Raw genomic sequence first — 20,285 nt, forward strand, 5'->3', positions numbered from 1 at the left:
CACCCCTGAGTAGGCAACTCCGTGGCCAAGTCACTCTGGGGGTGGTGGTAGTGGTGGGGTTACGTAAGAGAGAGCTTTGCGGCCGGCGAGACCGGGAGACAGCACATAGATTCTAGGCAGCGCATAAATTCTCTCTCCTTGCTCAGAGGCCAGGGTGGGGCGGGGGCGGGGCAGCGGAGCCGTTTCCAAAGAACATGAGAAGAGCCCAAGGAGACTGTCTGCTCCAAGTAATGGATCCCAGGAACAGGAGCACCGTTCTTTGAGGGACAGCATTTGATATCCCAACAAAAGACGAGGAGGGCGCTGGGGGGCTGGGGAGTGGAGCTGAAAGGGCCTCGCCCTCAGCATCAGATCTTTCTCAAGGCTACTGAAACCAGCCCTGTCCCCACGCCTTCCTTAGAGAAGTCATTTCCATAGCTGTTTTCCTCTTGATCTGTAGCTGCAGGAGCAGCCTGCCTCGTTTTCAGTAAGACCGCTATTTACATTCCATCTGTACCCTGAAAGGCCCTTGAACCCACGCTGAGGGTCCCACTGAGCCCTCTTACTGATCAGTCACCGTGAGGGGAAAATCATGTCATTCCTTGAAAGCAGGAGGGGTGATGTGTCATGGCATGTTTGGGACGTCAGACATCAATTCCTGTCATCCATCTTCCAAAGTAAACTCTGCTGTAGGGAACTTCCACCTGCTGGAGACGGCTGCTTCCCCCGCCTTATTCTGAGGAAGCCACAAGAGCCCTGGCCTCCCCCTCTCGGGGGCTCCTGCCCGCACTGTGTCCCCAGGGCCAGGATGCTGGGGCTCCAAGTCCCTCCCTCCATAGGAATTTAGCATCTGCAGCCAGAGTGGGTCCTGCCACTCCTGGGGTCTGCCGGGAAGGAGCACGTGAGAGGGAGGACTTGAGTCTCTTCTGCTCACTGTGTCTGGCTGCGGAGTGAGGAGGGCCAGGTAGCTCTCCCCGCATGCTGAGCCCAACTCAGGAGGGGGGCCCTGACTCTTCACCCAGCGCTGGCTGAAACCCCAAGGCAGGAGGAGGAGGAAGCGGGCAGCTGGCCAGGGTGGGAATCACCTCCTCAGCCCTGCCCTCTCTGCTTCCTGCAGAGGAAGAAAGGCGGGGACCAGAGGTGAGCGCTAGCGCTAGCGAGAGGCCTGCCTGCTGCCCTCTGGGCGCACCTCCGGGGCTGGCTCTGTCCTCCAGCCGGAACACCCAGGTTCCCATGGGCATAGGCCAGCCGGTGCCTTAGAGAGCACAAGCACGGAGGATGGATGGAAGCAAATCTGTGGCCGCCACTGCCCCATCCCTTCTGCCCGTGGCAGACATTGCTAATCAATTAGGAGGCTTTTAAATACAATCTATCAGCCACTCCCAATCCACCGGAGTCCCTGCTCAAGCTGACATCCATTGGCCAGCCCTGGGCTAGACGGAAGGGGGAATTTCTTAATACTAGGAACTGTGAGACTGAAACAGATGACCAGGAGAAGCAGGGATATCTCTTCACTGAGGGAATACGATCCTTGCTGAAATACTAGCTAATGCTATGTGTTATGTTTTCATAGAGGCAGTGTAATATCGCGATTACGAGCACAGGCTCTGGAGCCAGACCACCTGTGTTCAAATCCTGGCACTGCCACTTCTAGCTGTGTGACCTTAACAAGTTACTCAACCTCTCTGTGCCTCAGTTTCCTCATCTGTCAAATGGGAACAGTAACAGTATCTGCCTCATCTGGGTGTTAGGAGGAAAAAATATATATATACATATAGTGTATACATATTTTCCACTTAAAAGATATTAACTCCTCTAATCCTAGAAACAGAGGGCTTCCCCAAATGATACCCAAAGTTTCTTGCAAACCTTAGCTTTAAGGAGGAAATTATTATTTTGTGAATTTCTATTAATAAATTTATTATTTCATTTATTTCTACCCCACCTCATTCCAAGATACCTTTTGGAGGGATTTACAAACTACATAAGGAAACAGGAGGTGAGGGGTGGAGAACAGAGTTATGAAAACAAGGGGAATCCAGAGCTGTTAACACCACAACCTCCTGTGCAGCTGAACCATAGACTGGGCTTTGCACTTCCTGGTGGTCAGAGCAAAAAGGAAAGCAGAGTTTTCTCAGCCACCCTCTTATACTATTAATAGATCCATCTGGAAGTTGGGTTCCAGTGCGAAAAAGACACAACTTTCTTGAGATTTGCCTGGTTCCTAAGCTGCCTGCTATGCACACTGCTATGATGATGATTATTCAAATTAATAGTCTTACTATATTTTGTTGAATGTTTTCTTCTATTCAGTGGAATTTCAGATCCATTATACGGAATCCTGAGTGTATGTTCAGAATTGGGCTAGGCAAGAGTAGCAGGGTTAGCAACAGAGGGTTTGAGAAACACATAGCTGCAGTCGGTGAGAGCAGGGATTCCTTGAGCCGCAGAAAGCTCCACATATGACGGGATCCGTCCTCTCGCCTCACGCCCAGCGCTGGAGAGGGTGGCCTCACGCTGGTGGAGGCGTCAACGGAAGTCCCACTGCCTTCCTCATGATCCCAACAGAGAGGGACAGCTCCCCCGGGATGCCCCACGACCTGCTCCAATGTCATGTGCCACTGGCTCAGACGTGGCAGATGTAGCCGGAGCGTCCCAGTGGGTGATGGGCTCTGCCCTGCATCTGGCTTCTCCTGGGTGGTGGGACAGGGAGGGACAGGCCCCGAAGTCCCCCTCTGGCCCTTTTGTAGGCCAGGGCCAGCATGCACAGGTGGGGACAGAATATTGCACTGAGTAAGGCAGACAGGCTCAGAGAGAGGGACTTGCTGGGGAGCCCCACAGCCCTGTGACCCTTCAGTCATAAGAGGGGACATTTTTTCTGTTCCCTGTACTTATATCAGTGCCTGGCGTGGAGGATCAGTTAGCCCTTGCTAACTGGTTTAATGAATGAGGGAAAGAATGAATGAATGCTAGAACCAAAGCATAGTGACCAAGTCTCTTCCTTCGTTTTTTCATAAAATAACAGGCTCCTGAGCACAAGCGGCTTACCCACGGTCACACAGCTGGTGGGGTCAGGGCTGAGCAGTTGGGGATTACGGTGCCCTGACCTGTGTAAACTTCACTCTCTCACCCCTTTGTTTCAGGGTCCCACTGGAAGACCCGGACTCCCAGTAAGTAATTTTCATTTCTGCTTTCCTTTGTATCTCCTTCCCGTGTTCTTTCTCAGTCTGAGGACTGGCTAGGTTGGGTGGGTAGTTTTCCTTTAGGTATATCAGGTTGAGAGATCCCTCTCCAAAGTCTCTGATCTCTGGCTTAGAGTGAAGCCCACCCTTAACCCCCTCCTCCTTTGAGACCTGGAGAGGGCCCTGCTGGAACATCTTGAGCCTGCAGCTGCAGCCCTTGGTTTCCCTCCTGGGGCCCCCCAGCAGGTGGTCACAGCATGCAGACCCTTCCAGTGCTGGGACTGACCCCCGGCGTGATGGCCCTGTGATGGGGACAGGCAGGGCTGGCAGCCCGCTGGCACGATGAACATCCCGCAGACCAGCCAACCTTCAAACCACCATCCCCACCTTCTCCTGTGCCCTCTGGTAGAGGAATGGACTCGAAAACTTTGTTTTCCCCCGATTACCATTTCTGAATTCCAGAAAGGCTGTACCAAGTAACCATGGGGGCTTTAGGACAAAGACGGAAATAATACTAATAGCCATCTCTTATTGAACCCTGCATAGGTGCCAGGCCCTATGTTAATCATCCTTCATACACTTGATTTGTTTAGCAACTCCATGAAATGGGTATCATTCTGCATGTTTTATGGATGAGGAAACTGGGACTTAGAGAAGTAACGTTATCTTGCCCAACTGTCCGAGCGTCAGTTGAAGGCCTGTTGGCGGCCCATGCCGTCACACACATTCCATATTGCTGTTTCTTGGGGTCTGCGCCCAACACGTGAGAACCGTCTGTAAAGTCTTCGGAGACCTTGCTCCGTGGAGTCTAGCCTGGGCCATGGTTGAGCTGAGTACTGGATTTGAGCACCACAGGCGCTTGGATGGGGAGTGACCTGGGCACGGTGTGCTCCGTCAGCCAGTCAGAGGGCCGAGGTGGGGCACAGAGTGTGACCCGGGGCTGGCAGCAGCTGCCCTGTCTCCCTGCACCAAAAGGCCACACCCTGGGTTTCCAGACCCTTCTGTGCATCTCTCATACCTAGTTACTCCCCTTTTACACATGAATTACGCCGTAACCTTTTGACTAGTCCAACAGCTTCTAACATTCATGCCCAGCAGTGACTTTGTTAATGACATGCATGTGGGAGAACGTTCAGCCTTGAAAACAGAAACTCTCTGGCGCGTGAGAGCCCCAGCACAGAGGAGGACGGGTGACTCCGTCCCGTGAAACCCAAGGAGGGGGAAAATCGGATGACGGAGGGGAACGTGGGCAGACTTTGTTTTTTCTTACACCGTCCACCTTTAAAAAGCATTTAGGGGGCAATGCACAGAGCAGGGCCCGCTGCACATACTTTCCAGTCTCTGGCCGTTCCACACCCATCCCTAACCCGAGCATTTTATGGCCAGGACTGCAAAGAACATTAGTTTTAAAAAAGAAATGAAAAAGAAACCAAAACACACATCCTGAAATACCATTCAAAGGCCTGAGAGTGAGCAGACCATGAGGATGTCACAGCCAACGATCGGTACCAGCCCAGGGCTCTTTGCAGGCAGAGCAGATCTCTGACTGGTGGGTCGTGGTCCTGTTGATGCTTCCATGCAAAGGGCCCTGGGAGTGACACACAGAGGATTTGCAGGTGCTGGCCCCTGGCTGTGCAGTGCAGAGCGTGTGGAGTACAGACACGCTTATCGAATTCACTTGCCCATGGCTGTGCTGCGTTTAGCACTAGTAGATGCCATTGACTCAATGCTTACCAAGGCCAGGTGCTAGACGCAAGCTTTCCAGAGACGACATCTCATGGGGTCCTCCCAGAAGCCCCCTGAGTCAGGAGCTCTCATTCTCCCCATTCAATGCTCAGAGGGATTAAGGAAACGGGGTTGGTGCTTATAAACGTCGCTGCTACCCTACCGTTCTTTAGCAAAGGCAGAACGTCATACTCACAGGCACCCTTGGTCCTGACCATGTATGTAACAAGAGCCTAATTTCAGAGACGAATGCTCTTCTTGGGTGCATCCCACAAATTAATACATCTTCGGGTGCTAATCGTCCCTCGAGGCATTTTGCCTCAGTGGAGTCGGCAGACGTGGAGCCACCCAGGCATGCCCAGCCGCCATCTCCTGCCCAGCAGGCCGGACAAGCACCATCTTATTTGCCGCACTCCATTGCTTTCCATCCTTCCAGGCTCCTAGCAAACCCCGGCCCCACCCCAGACTTTACGATGTCTGCATGCGTAGGATTGCAAAAAAATATTTCTACCAAAAGGGGGAGGAACAAAACTTAATAAGCAGATTTCCAGAATGAGAAGATGTAACCGCTGGCAGCAAAACAAAGCGGTTCTCTCTGAGCATCTGAAACTCGTGATTCGGATGAGTCCACATGGTTCACGGTCCTTCCTGTCCATGCTAGAGGTGGCCGTGAGGAAGGAAGAGCAGAGAAAGACTGTCTGCAGCCTTCTCCTTCTCGAACACGGGGCAGGGGAGGAGCACTGCCCTCCAGCTATGGCAGAGACAGACCTGGGGACGTGATCTGCCCATCTGTCACATGGGAGCTGCCAGTGACCTTGCTCAGTGCCTTGCAGTGGAGCATGATGAAGATGAGGCACGTCCTGGCCCCTGGTGGGATGGATTGCAACAGCAGAAGTCTAAGGGAGCAAGGGCTGTGGAATCACACAGGGAAACTGAGGCCCAGGCTGTGGACTAGACTCCTACTTCAGTGCTCTTTCCACAACGCCATGCTTGAGTGCAGATAGCCGTAGGGATGGCCACTTGCTGAACAGTCCTTGAGGGCACCACAGGGAATCGATCCATCACACGGGATGCCATCCTAGCTGCCCCTGCAAATGGCTAGCAGTGACCGAGTCAGGTGCACAGCTGGCCCATGGGGTCCTTCACGTTCTGGCCTGGTTCCTGCTACATCTGATTGTTTCTGCCTCCTTCATCATCAGGGGGAAAAAGGTGCCATTGGGATGCCTGGACGTGTGGTGAGTTGGCCCGTTTGCACCCGCTTGGTGGCCACAGCCTGGCCACTGCTTACTTCTCCTCGCTGGCCTGTCCTCTAAACCACAGCCAGGTGCCTTCTGCCCCAGCCCCAAGGAGAGGGCCGGCACTCTCCTTCCCCGGGGCCCCAGTCTGCTTCAGGTAGGGACAGAGAAGGAGAAGAGAAGTTTTATTCCAGTTTTTCAGACCTCCCAACATGGCTTTACTCTCCAGAGAGCTGCCTCAGCCAAGGAAAAATCCAAGACAGTTGCAAAAACAGAGCTCTTTGCCTATCACCTGGGTGACGGGCTGGGGCCTGAGCCTTGACACTGGGAGGACACCCACTCCACCCTCGAGGCTGGCAGGTCACCCTCAGATTTGTAGCTGCTCCTGCCACCACCCTTCAGTGGAGCCAGTGTTCCCAGAGATGACTTCGGTAGACAGAGATGCGCAGAAAGACGGGGAGACAGGCTGGGTGCCAGCTGCTGCCTCCAAGTGCTCACGAGGGGGCTGAGAGTGAACACACTGAACAGTTCCAGCTGAAGCATAAAGGTGGAGAAAGGGAGATGAACGTGTTCCATAGGGACAGTGTTTCCCAGCAGTGGGAATGCCAGAGCCAGGCTCTGAGGGCCTAGCTTAGGGATTATGGTCTCCAAAGGGCTAGAAAGGCAGCGGTCTAAGATAGTGACAGCCATGACAGCCTCACACTGGCCTAACCACCACTCAGCCTGGTCTAGGACGTGGCCAGGGCTGCTCTCCCTGTCTGACCCCTAACTTCTCACCAGCCTTGGCCTCTGCTCCCAGGCCCTCACGTCATTCTGGCTCCCAGCCTCCCAGCCCCTGGGCGGGGAGTGGCCTCGGGCATGGGTGTGGCGTCCTTGTGTGCATGCCTGGTGTGAGCAGATGGAAGCTATCCCTTGTGAGCACTAACTTCGTGCTAGGCGTTGTGCTGAGAGCCTTACACACATCAGTTCGTTCAGTCCTCCCAAGAGCTGCATGAGGTAGGCACGATTGCCACCCCCATTCTTCAGATGAGAAACCTGAGGCTCAGAAGTTAAATGTCTTTTCCAAGACTGCACGGACAGAATGTGGCTGAGCAGGGACTTTAACCCAGACAGCCAGACTCCAAACCTGTGCTCTCGACCGACCCTGGCACTGTCATTCCCAACCCACCCCTACCCCCACTGGCAGCTCTGAGGATGGTCTGATCCTTAGGATGAAGCCCCAGAAGCCTGGGGCATTTCAGAGTTCAGGACAAGTATGCCATGTCTCAGAGCTTGGAGCTCCCCAGGGCCCACCCAAGGCCTGTCTTCAGGGCATGCAGGCTGGGAGTGCTGGGCCACCCACCTGAAGCTCCCCCACCGCTTCCCAGACTAGAGCCCTGTGGCATTTCTGCCTGGCCCTGTCGCTTTGCTTCAGTTCTCTAACTCCAGACCCTGGATCCACTCAGGCAGTCACAGGGTCCTGTGTAGAGCAGGGAAACCTCACTCAGCCATGCTTTCCTGGGGGCTTACGCTGTGTGTGCCTGCACCAGGCACACTCGCCACCCAGCCCTCCAAAACCCTGTTTTGTGGATGGGGACACTGGCACTCACTGTACCCAAGCAACTGCAGGAGCCTCTGGGAGGGCTGCAAAATGCAAAGTGGCCCCTCTCAGCCCCCTCCCCCACCTCCTTCCCTTCTTGGGCCTATGGATATGCAGGAAGTGCCCATGGCTGGGGAGTGGAGCCACAGGCGGTCTCCCCACTTCTTCCTAGGCAAGCCTATCTTCTAGCCACTTTGGAGCTTTCATGCCACTGGTGCTATTTTAAATGTGACAATGGGCCCATTTGGCTGCCCAGTGGGGGTGCTGGCATAGCCACCTGACAAGGGCTGGGTGGCCAGTGAGTGTGAAATGCCTGGGTCAGTCCTGCGGTTTCCCACAGGGGGCGCCACTGGCCTTTTGGGAGCTGGGTGGGTTGGGGCTGTTCATCCACTGGTCACTATGGTCACAAGGGACCCTGGGCCGACACCCAGTTTCCTCTGCATCGCTGACCCACCCATCGCTGATCCAGCTGTGTGTGTGCCGCCTCTGTCCGTGTTTCTCCATGCCACCTCCCTCTGCCTAGTGACCTGGGGCTGTCCGGATTGGAGCGCTCTGTGCTTGGTGCTCAGCTGGACCTTCAGACCTCCCAGATGCCACCGTCACAGCACAGTCCCTGGGAAATTCTCCCCATCCCTGCCCCCACCTTGGGTCGTCCCAGCCAGCTGGGGCCGTGGCTTCTGGGGCAGATTTTCCCGAGCCAGGTGGGGTCCCATCTGTCCGTCCGTCTCCCCACCCCCAACACACACAGAGGCTCACCTCCGAGAGAGCCCCTCGCGGCCCCGCCACTGCTTCTCCCTGTTATCCGGCACAGCTGGCTGGGGCCGGCTGCACGGCAGAGGCAACAGCCTTCCGCATGCCCTGCTTGTTGGACGTGGGACTGTCACGTGTCGGCATCTGTGTTCTGTTTTGTTTCTTATTTCACAGTGATATGTTTGGTCACTGTGCCATGAGCACGGATTCCCGTGTGGCTGCCTCTCACTCATCCTCTTTCTTTGTTCTCTCCCCACCTCGCTCCCCTGCACCCTGTGTCGCACATGGCTGTCCCAGGGAGTGAAGGGCCAACCGGGCGAGAAGGTGAGTCTGCACTTCCCCTTCTGCCCTTCACCCGGCCTCCTCTTCCACCCTCGATGGCCTCTTGGCGGGAGATCCTCAGACCTCCTGCGACACGAAGGCCACAGCGGAAGGTGCTGGCCGGGCCTGCTCTGCCCTCGCAGCCTCTCGAGGCCCAGTCTCCTAACAGCTTCCGCACCGTCGGGCAGGCGTCTGGGATTCCTGGGCTGTGGTCCAGCCTTCCTGGCTGAGTGGGTGTCCCCTGACTGCACGTGGCCTCAGGGCTCTGATCCCCAGCCTTAGGCAGTCCCCCTTCCCCAAGGCAAGGACAGCAGAGCTGGAAATGCCCAGGGGGACCCCCAGGGCTATGGAGTTGAGCCCCCCTGGGAAACTAGAAGCCCAGGAAGCCATCCTGGAGCCTCAAGGGGTCCCTAAGAGAGTCCAGAGCCCAGCATATCCAGCCAGCTCGTTTTGCAGATGAGGAAACTCATGAGAGGCACAGAGGAGGGCGGGGCTGCCCAGGGCCCCACAGCAACAGCGATGAGCTGGGGCTCAGACCTCCTGGTGCCCAGCGCAGTGCTTCCTTGCCCGTGCTCCCAGCATCTCTGCAGTAGCGCCTCCCGTCTCCAAAATAATGATCATAACGACAGTAATAGCAGCTACCACGTATTAATCGCAGACTGTATCAGGCACAGTTTTAAGTATTTTGCCTCCGTTTTCCCAATTAGCACTGACACCAAGCTTTAATATTCCCATTTCCATGAGGCACAGAGAGGCAAAGCATATGCCCAAGGTCACACAGCTAGACGGAGGCTGAGCTGGAGAGGAGCCCCAGTGTGGTTGACTCCAAGGCCAGGGCCCTAACCACCAAGCTATGCTGTCCTCCTAATGGAACAAGACTGTCAGCCCCATTTGGCAAGGGGCTAGATTGCCTGAGAGAAAAGGCACAACCTCTTCCAAGGACCAGGCCCTGTTCTAAGCACTTCACATCATCTCGTGAAGTGTGCGCATCCACCCTATGAGACGGGTGCCGGGATCACCCCTGATGCCGATAAGGAAACAGGCACAGGGAAGTTAAGTAGCTTGCCCAAGCTCACACAGCTGCAGGGAGCAGAGCTGGGCTTCAATTCCTCTTCACCACTACACAACCTGGCCTGGTATAAAAATTATTGTATCGCTGCAGTGGCACAAACAGTTACTAAATTCAAAGTCACCCTTCACATGCGTGTGAGGTATGACATTTTACAAAATCATTTTACAAAATGCATTTCCCATAAGGGCGGCAGAGCAGCTCCAAGCACCCCTGTTCACAGAGGAGGTATGTGGCTCAGAGCAGTTCCGGGACTTGCCTGGCAGAGCAAGACCTTAAACTCGGGGCCCCGGGCTCTTGCCCTGCCCTGTCTGCCTCTGCTGGGAAGGGTGCCCTGCTGGTGGGAAGGGTGTCCTGCAAGGCAGTCCCAGCCCTTCTCCTCCACCCCTGTTCCACACCTACATCTTCATCCTACTGCCGTCTGCCAGGGGACACACACACACACACACACACACACACACTCACACACACACTCACACACGGTATTTATCTAGTGAGTCCAGCCACCCGTGAGGGCACTTTGCACTCCCAGCCCAGCAGCATGGCCTGCCACCCTCTCAGGGCTGAAAGTCCTGCCCGGCCTTAACCCCTTGCCTCATTCTCAGCTGAGCACTAGGAAATTCCAGGCAGCTCAAGCCTCCAGGCCCAGGGCTGCTGGGCCCGCAGAGCACAGAGTGTGAGTCTCGTGTCCCCACTTTCTGTTTCCACAACCCCGTGCTCAGGGCAGGTCACTGCTCTCCAATTGCAGGGTGTGCTGGCAGAGGGGTATTGGGGGATGGGGTGGGGAGGTAGAGGCAGGTGGGGCAGGGGGCTGAGGGAGGTTGGAAAGTGTCCTGAGCAGGGTGTGGGGGCAGCCCTCAGGACCCGGGCAGCCATTGCTAAGTCTCCCCTCCCTCCCTATGTCTCCCTCTTACCTGCTACACCGATGAATACTGTTCTCGCTGCCACCTGCCTGGCCTGGGCACCCACCGCCCTCCTTCCCCTGGATCCCACACCCTGTGCCCTCGCTCACCCCTCTCATCCCCTCCTCCCTGCTGCTCCCCTGCCCTTCTCAACCCTCCTGGAATGTTCCCTCTGCACCCATCTGTGTATCCTCTGCTCTGAGTCCCTCTGCCCTCCCTCCCATCCTCCTGTGCAGTGGGGCTGGGGTGAGGCCGGCGTCCCCTCCTGCCACCCCCAGCCCCCGCCAGCTCCTTCCCTTTTGCTCTTCTGTCCCTCCTGCTCTTCTCTGCCCCCTGCCCCATGCTCCCTCCGCCCCTCTCTCCCAACAGGGGGCCCCCGGAGATGCTGGGCTGTCCATCATCGGTCCCCGAGGCCCCCCTGTAAGTTGTTTTTGCTCCTCCTCAGGGCGCGGTGGGGGATGGGAGAGCTGCTGCAAAAGGCTCTTGGGAAGGGTCCGGCTGTGCCTCTGGGCGTGGCAGCCACCGCGTGTGATGTGGCCAGCCCGACCAGGCCTCGCGCCCGTATGGATGTTAGGGCAAGTGGCCTGACTAAATATACCTAAATTACAGCCTCCTGCGCGGGTTCCGAGGGAGCTACCCTCTAGCCACGGCTACGGCGGCAGGGAGGTGGCCCTGTTGTTCCCAGGCGGAGGGAGCAAGTGCCCACTCCTCCCTGACGGGTGCCCCGGCCTTCCCGGGAGCAAGCCTCTGTTCCTGGAAGCCCACGGAGCAGACACAGAATCCGGGTTTGCTGGCCCAGACACCTACTGGGCCCGCCACCCCCACCTCAAAGGCTCCCGTGTGCAGTGCTGGGTCCCCCGTATTAATCAGCACCCTCCACCCAGCGACCAGGAGCCTGGGAAGACCAGGGAGGCCTCCCTCAGATGCGCTGCCTTCGGGACTAAAAGTGGGGTGTGGACGATGAAGCCGGCAAGATACCGTGGCTAGGGCAGGAGGACTGGCTGTTTTCCCAGAGTGTTCCAATCATGGGGCTTCAACCAAATCCCCAAACATCATGGTGGAAAGGACCTCTATGATTATTAGCACAGCCCTCTCAGAAGGGGAAACTGAGGCCCAGAGAGCAGTTGGGGCTTGGCCAGGGTCCGCCGTGGAGAGGCTGGGGCAGGATTCGAACCCAGGAGCCCTAGCACCCAGCTTCCACCACAGCAGAAGGCCGCTGGCTCCTGACCAGCCATGCGTGGTGGGGGCAGGGAGCAGAGGGCTAGCCTCCGGAGACTGAGGCTGGCCTGACGCACGGATGAAGCCCAGAGAGCCGACGGAAGCAGGAGCCTCTCCTACCCACGGCCAAGGGAAAGGGAGAGGTCAGAGAACAAATTGCTAAGTTGCGTCCCAGGGAGGGCGCTGCAGTGAGCTGAGTGGCGGGGGAGGGAGGGGTGGGCCGTGGCCAGGGCCCGGAGCCCACCTGGGAAGGCAAGAGCAGGGGCAGGTGAGCCAGGCTGGTAGGCAGGTCAGGCCCTGGGCTGAGCAGATGTGGCCCTCTCGGCAAGGTTTTCTCTGGGCTCTGGCCATAATGATGACACTAAGGACTGCCCACTCAGCACTTACTTGGTGGCAGGCCATAAACTAAGACTTTTACACGTGTAAACTCACTTCATCCTCGCAAGAACCCATGAGGTAGGGACTGTTACCACCTCCATTGTACAGATGAGGAAACTGAGGCGCAGAAAGGTTTCGCAGCTTGCCCAAAGTCATAGGGCTGGAGTGTGGCCACACTGGGAGCTGATCGCCCAGCCAGGCCCTGTGGCTGCAGGGTCTGTCCTCCGAACTCTGCTGCTGTGGTGGATCTGCCAGGCTCAGTGTCACCATCACATGTGCTCCTGGGCTCACACGGCAGCTGCCCTGATGGGCTTCGAGCCTCTTATGTACTCAGGGAGGCACAAGGCAGATGCCCTGAAGCCACCTGTTCCTGATGAAGGTGCTGATGGGAAGGTCACAGAGAAAGAAGACAGTCACCGGGTTCTAGCATCGAGGACCGAGCCTGGGGTGTACCTGTCAGGAGGACAGGGGAGTCACACAGAACACCTGCCTACCCTTTGGCCGCCACCTCTGTCTGCCTTCTGGACTGACTACAGATGCTCTGCTGTATGGGTCCGCCGGTCCTCTAACACCCTTTCTGCAAATCATGTCAACAGTCTACCAAAATGTTGTTGAAAAGGTTCCACTGCAGGAGACATGCTCGGGACGGTGGGTCCCTCAGCTTCTGCGGGCTTCGGCCCCGCACACGTGAGCCTGATCAGAAACAGTCCACTGCACTGGATTTGAGCCAGTGGTGAAAACTGCCTTCTACTCCGGTAACAATGATAACTTCCGTTTCCTGGGCATCTATCACGTACCAGGTCACCTTCAGACTTCCCGACATAGCCGCGAGGCAGGCCCCACCGGCCGTTTTACAGAGGAGGAAACTGAGAGTTTCCTAACTCACCGGTGGTCACCTGGCTAGTTAGTGCTGGAGGCTGGGCTTGGCCAGGTCGGCCTCATTGCCACGCCTGAACTCTTGCCCTGACACCCCCCTTCCGTGTTTGAAGCTGTACTGTTTAAAGAGGATATTTACTTGAGGAGAAAAAGTTTGTCCCATGAGTGCTGCCTATGTTGACACTTGGAAAGGTTTTATGGCACCAGGAGTCTTGACTGAGTCCAGTGTCCTGTGACTTTGTCCCCATCACCCCGGTAGCTCGGGCCTCGCCTGCTGCATCCACTCTAGACAGCAGGGGACACCCCCTCAGCTCTTCCTGGTAAGCCACCCTGAGCTCGTGGGAGCAGAGGACAAGGGTGAGGAGACAAAGGGTCTGTTTGTCCGTAAAGAGTAGAGGTCAAGCGAGTGCCCTTGGCACCTGGGGCTGGTGGGGAACATGTGGTTTTCCTCTCTGCAAGGAAGGGCCCAGAATACATGCTGCTAATAAGAACCAGCCGTGCTGCTCTCAGGAGCCACCTGCCTCCCCTCCTGGAGCCTGATAAATGGTCTAAAGCAAAGGGGGGGGTGGGCAGCTGAGAAGGAGAGTCTCATTCCAAGGAAGAGGAAGCACGATGGATGGAACAGAGTGTCCCGCCATGGTGACTTTGGAGGGAGCCCCATTAAACCAAGGGGGAGGCTGGCCCCAGAGAGGCTGGCCAGCCCAGCAGGCACTGGGCAGGTGATCTGCCAGTGCCCAGGAAATGCCCCATCTCAAAGGGAGCTCCCTCCTTCCCTGAGCTGGATCTCCAGCCCTCACCCACAAGGGCCCACCCCGTGCCAGGCAGACACACCTATTCAGTGTGTCTCGGTTCAGTCCATTCATAGTTGTCGGGAACCCCGTGCACGCTAGCTGCACCTGCAGCCTGCTCGCCCCTCCAGGCACAGGCTCTAGTGGGAGAGACCAGCAATCACGTGCCCCATGACAGTACAGGCAGTAAGTGCCAAGGCAGGGGACGGGCAGGGAGCCGTGGGACACGGAGGAGGCATAGGACTTGGGCTGGGGGGAGGGGCAGGGAGGGCTCCAGAAGGAAGGGATAACTAAACTGCAATCCAGAACTTGTGCTCAGCAGCTGGGCATTGTCCCGAGGGCTGGAAGAGCCCTAGGTTGTGTGAGGCTGATGAGGGACACAGTCACATTTGCAGTTTAGGAAGGTCATCTGAAGCTGCAGGTGGGGGGCTGATTGGAAGGTGCTTGCAGTAAGCAGAGTCTGGACTGCAACAGAGTCCTGAGCTGGGCAGGAGGGGCGGACCGTGAGATATTTTGGAGGTGGAAATGATGGGATTTTGTGATGATAGAAATGGGTGTTGAGGGAGAAGCAGAAACTCAAGATGACGCCACATTTCTGACTTGAGTACAGAGCGCCCTTCCCCAGAAGGGAGAGCACACCTTGCTAGGGGAGATGAGTTTAATTTGCACGTGATGAATTTGAGATGTCATCGTAATGTCAGAGTGCAGGTGTGCTAGCGCTAGCTCAGACGGCTCCCAAGAGTGGACTGTGCATACCTCCTCCCAGCTGTGTTCAGTGACCTCACACTGGTAGCTCGAAATCAGCTATGGGGAGAGTATTTACACCACAGCCATTGGCAAGAGCTGTGCAAAGTAGTACTCGCCCCCCCCCCAAACCAGCCAATAATTACACGTTTACCAGTGCGAGGTCTTGTGGGGCAGTATTGACTTAGAGCAGGGGTCCTCAAACTTTTTAAACAGGGGGCCAGTTCACTGTCCCTCAGACTGTTGGAGGGCCGGACTGTAGTTTTAAAAAAAACTATGAACAAATTCCTGTGCACACTGCATATATCTTATTTTGAAGTAAAAAAACAAACGGGCAAAAACACCTGCATGTGGCCCAGGGGCAGTAGTTTGAGGACGCCTGACTTGGAGTTAGGAAGGCAAATGAGGCAGGCTCTGGGCAAATACACAACTGACCCTCTTCCAGGCGTCAAATAGGAGGGAAGGAAGACTCCCCAATGGGCTCTTTCCAACCAGAACCTCCTGTCTGTGCTATCTTACCCTGCATTCCTGCAGGTAGAAGGAAGATGGGGAGGAGATCAATATAAAGCTTATTTCCCCTGTTCTTGTATAGAAGTATGTAGTGTTAATCCATAAGTTAATCTACAAGCAAATCTGCTACCTATAAATTTAATGTGATTCTAATCCTAGTGCATTTTTGATGGGGTTGGGAGTCCAACAAAATAAAACTAAGTTTTATTTGAAAGAAATAAGCTTGTAAGAATGTCAGGAAAATTCTGAAAAACAGAGTAAGGGGGACAGGAGAGGAAGGGACTAGCTTTTTTTTTTTTTTTACTAGATATTAAAATGTATTATAAAAACAGAAAATCAAAACAAACTAATGAACAGAACAGAACGGGGAGGCCAGAAATAAAGCCAAATGCAGATGGGAACTTGGTACTTGATACAGGCTACATTACAATGGGAAGAGAAAGGTAGATTGTTCAGGAAATGATGCTGGGTCAACTGACAAGCCATTTGGGAAAAAGTAAAATGAAAGTGTTGTGTTTTTTTTTTAAGCTAAATGTCCACCCTAAATTTTAAGCTAAATTTCCATTCCGTATCAGAATAAATCCCAAATGAATAAAATACTTAGATGTAAAACATGAAACCATAAAATACAAGGACAAAGCATGAGTGAATGTTTTATAATTCTGAACTATAAAACTTCAGAAGAACTTTTCAAAACATGACACAACACCCAAAAGCCATAGGAAAAGATGAAGTTTGGCTACCTAAATGTAAAACGTCTATATGATAGAAAACATGCCATCAGCAAAATCAAAGATGATAAATGCCAAGTTGGAAAGAATATTCACTATATACATGACTATCAAAGAGTTATTGTTCTTGACAAAGAGCTTTACTCAAATCAGCAGGGAAAAAACAAATAACCTAGTAGAAAATATTAGTAAAGAGTGCAAACAGGCAGTTTACCAATAAGATCAGCCAATAAACATTGGAAACGATGTTTAACCTCAGGACATAATTGAAGAAAGATAAATTAATATCCAGTTCCAAGTCTCCCCAAGTGCCTTCCCCAGGCCCAGCCTCTCCGGGAAGTAGGGTCCTACTTTCCATTTGGTCGATGACGACATTCTTCCCAAGATCCCTGAAAAAGCCTTGGTTAGCCCTGGACTTGGCCCTGGTTGCAGAGATGCATCCTGAGACCAGGGCAGGCTCTGTAATTAGCAAACCGTGTGATTATCCCTACCACGTAAATATTGTCCCTAGTGGGACTTGAAGACGTTTCTTGGAATCCTCTCCTCCTGACCTTTTCTTCGGGCCTCTCAGCGTCCAGAGTAGTTTACAGAGAGTTTACACTGGGAGGTTTCAGAGATTACATTGCAGAGTTTCCGGGTTTTCTCCTTAGCGCTATTCTTAGCTTCCCTTATCCTTGCGAGGAGAAAAGCCGGGGGCCCTTCTGATATTTGAGTGGCATCTCCTCCTCTTGCCCTTTTGGATGCCTGACACTAGCCCATCCTGAGCCCGCAGCAGACTTAGCTCGTGCCCTGCTGACCAAGTGCATTCCCCCACCCCCTGATAGCAGAGCCCCCATCCCACACGGCCAGAGGGGCTGACGTGTCCCCTGGGCTCAGAACGTTGGGCATGCATGTCTGTGGTTTCAAGGAGGACCCAAGCACCCTGGAGCTGTTTCAGGGTCACAACAGGATCTACAGAAATCCTCCTCCATATGGGATAAGATTCTGCCTGACAAGGACAAACCTTCATTGGCCCCAAGATACATGGAGCTCAAAAGAAAACTTGCTGTGTCCTGGATCTCCTCTGTTCAGTTCAATTCAACAAACATCCAATGATGGCAGCCACCATTTCGATTGGCTTTACAAACATAATCGAATGTCGTTCAGTGACTCTATGAGGTTATATGAGGCCATCCCCATTCTATAGATGAGGAAATTGAGGCTCAGGGAAGTTAGGCAACTTGCTCCGAGTCACACAGTCATGGCTGGTGGAGTCAGAATTAGAACTCAGTCTGCCAGACTCAAAAGCCCAGGCTTAGGAAGAGACTGTGGCCATCCTGGCCAAGGGAAAGTCCATGCTGAGAGCCGGACTAGTGTGTCCAGGGAAAGGCAGGCGAGCCAGTGTGCCTGGGCAGAGTGGGGGAAAGATGAGGCAGGAAAGGAGCTAACATCCTGGAAAGGCTGATGGGGCAAGATTGGGGATGGGCTTGAATGCTAGGTGAGTAGAAAGGAGCCACTGCTGGTTCTTGAGCAGGGTAGTGACAAGACTCAAGTGTCTTAGCTCTCCAGTACCCTTGACCTCCTGGCCATCCCTCCCCAGCCCTAGATCTTCACAGCCTCACACTTCCTCTAGAGATGAATCTTTTGTCCTGAATCTTGATCATAAACCACTGAGCTGTAACCAGGGAACCTGCTTCTCCTCTCCAGCCTGAATATCTATGTCCATTGCACTCTGCACCTCCAGAAAACTCGGCGTGGATTGCTCTGCATCCCGTGAAAATTGGGGGATCCAGAGATCCCCCAACTGCTAGGAGAAGCCTGCTGGCCAGGGGAGAGAAACACAAGCAATCTGACCTGTGTTAGCCTGAAACACACATTTCAAAGGTCAAGTTCTTGTATCTGCCGATATCCAAACCATCCTTAGATAAGTGGCCATGAGCAATGACCATGTAAATAAAAACGGACTTGGAGGAGAGGACCTCAGCCCAGGAGCCAGCTGAGGCCCGCTGTCCTCGCCGCCCTGCCCACCTGTTTACGAGCAACGCCCCCACATTAAGTGAGCTGCTCTCCAGGGCCTGCTTCCTAGAAGTCAACCCAAAAGACGCTGCCCCCCCTTTTTTCTTTCCCCACCCCCAGTCCCTACAGGAGATCTCTGATGATGTTCCATTTCCATCTTTCTCCATCCTCGCTCCCAGCCCGATCACCGTGAGGGTGTCCCCCACGCAGACGGTCACACAGGAGCGGGAGGGATGGGAGCAAAGATGAGCCAGGGGTCTGGGGATTAGCTTCCTCTCCTCCTCTTCCTCACTGCCTTCCTGTTCTTTTCAGGGTCAGCCAGGCACTCGAGGTTTTCCTGGATTTCCGGTAAGTGGGGAAGGCCAAGGTTAGCTGTGTCCCAGGTGGTCTCTGTGGCTGCTTGGGTTAAACCTCCTCTGAGGCCAGCCCTGACGCCACTTCTTCCAAACCCTGGTCATGAAGGACCTGCTTGTGTAGCCGTTCATGGATGCCAGCCCAGGAGAGTAGCTCAGCGCTGGGCTCACGGTGCAAGAAATATACACTGGGAAATCAATACACAAGTTAGGGGCAGTGGGACGGGAACCAGGCGAGTGAAGTCACGGGCTGATATAAACCCCAGCATGACACTGGAATGTGGAACAAATGAGGTGCTGCAGGGAAGCACACTGGGCTTTGAGAGGAGGTCCACCCCAGAGGGGGCGGCGGGTGGGATTCTGGTGAGTGGCCTTTGACCCCTGCCTGTGGGGCCTAGGACAGGTTCTGAGAGGCAGAGCCAGGGAAGTGGCTGGTTCCCTCTTCCTGCAGGCCTCCCTGCTGGCCAGCCCTGGTGTCCTAGGAACACACCACCCACTTTCCACCTGGGGTAAGGCAGACGTCTTTGGTATCAGTGATGACTGATATATATATATAGCAAGTAAGTGGTCGTGCAGGGACTCGAACCCTAACTTGGTAGAATGCAGAACCTGTACTCCTAACCACTGCCCCGGGCAGCCTCTTTGGCAGGAGGCCTGTGATGCTTTGTCTTTACATCTGGCCTTTCTGGTTTCAGGGTCCCATCGGGCTAGACGGCAAACCGGTAAGTGCGCCCTCTCTCGGGCTGGGGGTTCCTCCCGGTACCTCAGTCCAGGCCAGCAACGCTGGGTCTTTGGTCCTTCTGCAAGGCCCTGACTCCTTGAAGGTGCTTTACGTAGAAGGAAAATTCCTGAGGTGGAAGCTTGTCACCAAAGGAAAGAGTAGGGGGCCATTTGAGTCCCCCCAACCCCAGTGGCTTCCCCAGGGCACAAGTCCCCAGATGCCCAGCTGGGCTCAGTGTCTAGAGACACTAGAACATGGTGACTCTGGTGGGGCCGGTGAGGAGAGGCTGGGCACCTGGGCACACACTGGCCCCGGCTCCCGAGCACCCCGGGCCCTTCCCCGGTCAGGACCCCACGCGTGTGCCCAAGTCCACGAGGAGGCTGCTTCCGGCCACAGCCCCTCTCTGTGCTCATTTCAGTCCTTTGGACCTGGTCCCCTGGCAGTGTTCCCGGGGGAAAGCAGGCCCCTCCACACTCCGAGGAAGGGGTGAGCTGGAAGGGGCTTCACCCCTCCAAAGCCCTCAGACATGCCCCCGAGTGAGGGCATCGGGTGGGTGCGATGTGGCTTTGCCCATGGCTGAACCTGGCCCCACCAGCCCCGGCTGGCAGATGAGGGGCCCAAGCGCCTGCCCGGTCACTCCCCCACTGCAGGCCAGCGAGCTGAGTGCAGCCCAGCGGCCCTGGTGATCATGTCCACTCATGTCACAGGACCAGCCATCCTGGGCACATGGACAGGGTGAGCCCTGGGGTCCAGGGAGACCACCCCCACTCTCCTCTGCAGGGTAGGCAGCTGCTGCAAAGGACAGTGGGCAAGTGACCTCGCCTGACTCAGTGGATCAGGGACTGAGAGTATAAGCCAGTGACTGCATGGAGTGACCATGTGAGAGGGGTGGGAGGTGCAAAGGGACTGTGGCGGGAGGAACTTGTGGGACAGGCTGGGTGGGACTCTAGGCTGCAGACAGTGTTCTTGGCACTCACCCTCTTCTCCTTCCAGGGCCACCCCGGACCAAAGGGAGAGATGGTAAGAGCCCCACTTTCCTCTCTCCCCGAGATGGATGGGGGTTGGCCTGGCCTCACAGCCATGCAAAGAGGGCCTGCCCCGCAGATGGGGCCCTAGGAGGACAGCGGGAGTGGCTTTTGTCCTGGTCACTCCCCAGCCTTGTACAAGCACATGCCCTAGATCCTTATATCAATGCAGGGAGGAGAGGTGGGCAGTGGCTTTTCCACCTG

At 55.1% G+C, this 20,285-nt stretch overlaps 1 protein-coding gene across 4 annotated transcripts in view; it reads left to right on the top strand.

The window, feature by feature from the left end:
• The first annotated feature begins 254 nt into the window (after nt 1-254).
• LOC105870203 (uncharacterized) overlaps nt 255-20,285 on the top strand; it is an 84,926-nt gene continuing 64,895 nt past the window's right edge. Inside the window, exons 1-7 of one of the 4 annotated variants that reach the window (XM_012762636.2) lie at nt 255-3,149; nt 6,086-6,121; nt 8,748-8,774; nt 11,112-11,162; nt 18,295-18,330; nt 19,031-19,057; nt 20,050-20,076. In XM_012762636.2, the coding sequence (XP_012618090.2) occupies nt 6,107-6,121; nt 8,748-8,774; nt 11,112-11,162; nt 18,295-18,330; nt 19,031-19,057; nt 20,050-20,076 (183 nt within the window). In that variant the 5' untranslated portion in view covers nt 255-3,149; nt 6,086-6,106. The remainder of the gene's footprint in view (nt 3,150-6,085; nt 6,122-8,747; nt 8,775-11,111; nt 11,163-18,294; nt 18,331-19,030; nt 19,058-20,049; nt 20,077-20,285) is intronic. The other 3 variants (XM_076010068.1, XM_012762634.2, XM_012762638.2) reach the window with 3 other exon arrangements.

This window comes from Microcebus murinus, chromosome 14 (genome assembly GCF_040939455.1).
Source record: "Microcebus murinus isolate Inina chromosome 14, M.murinus_Inina_mat1.0, whole genome shotgun sequence".
In the NCBI taxonomy this organism is placed as follows: Eukaryota; Metazoa; Chordata; class Mammalia; order Primates; family Cheirogaleidae; genus Microcebus; species Microcebus murinus.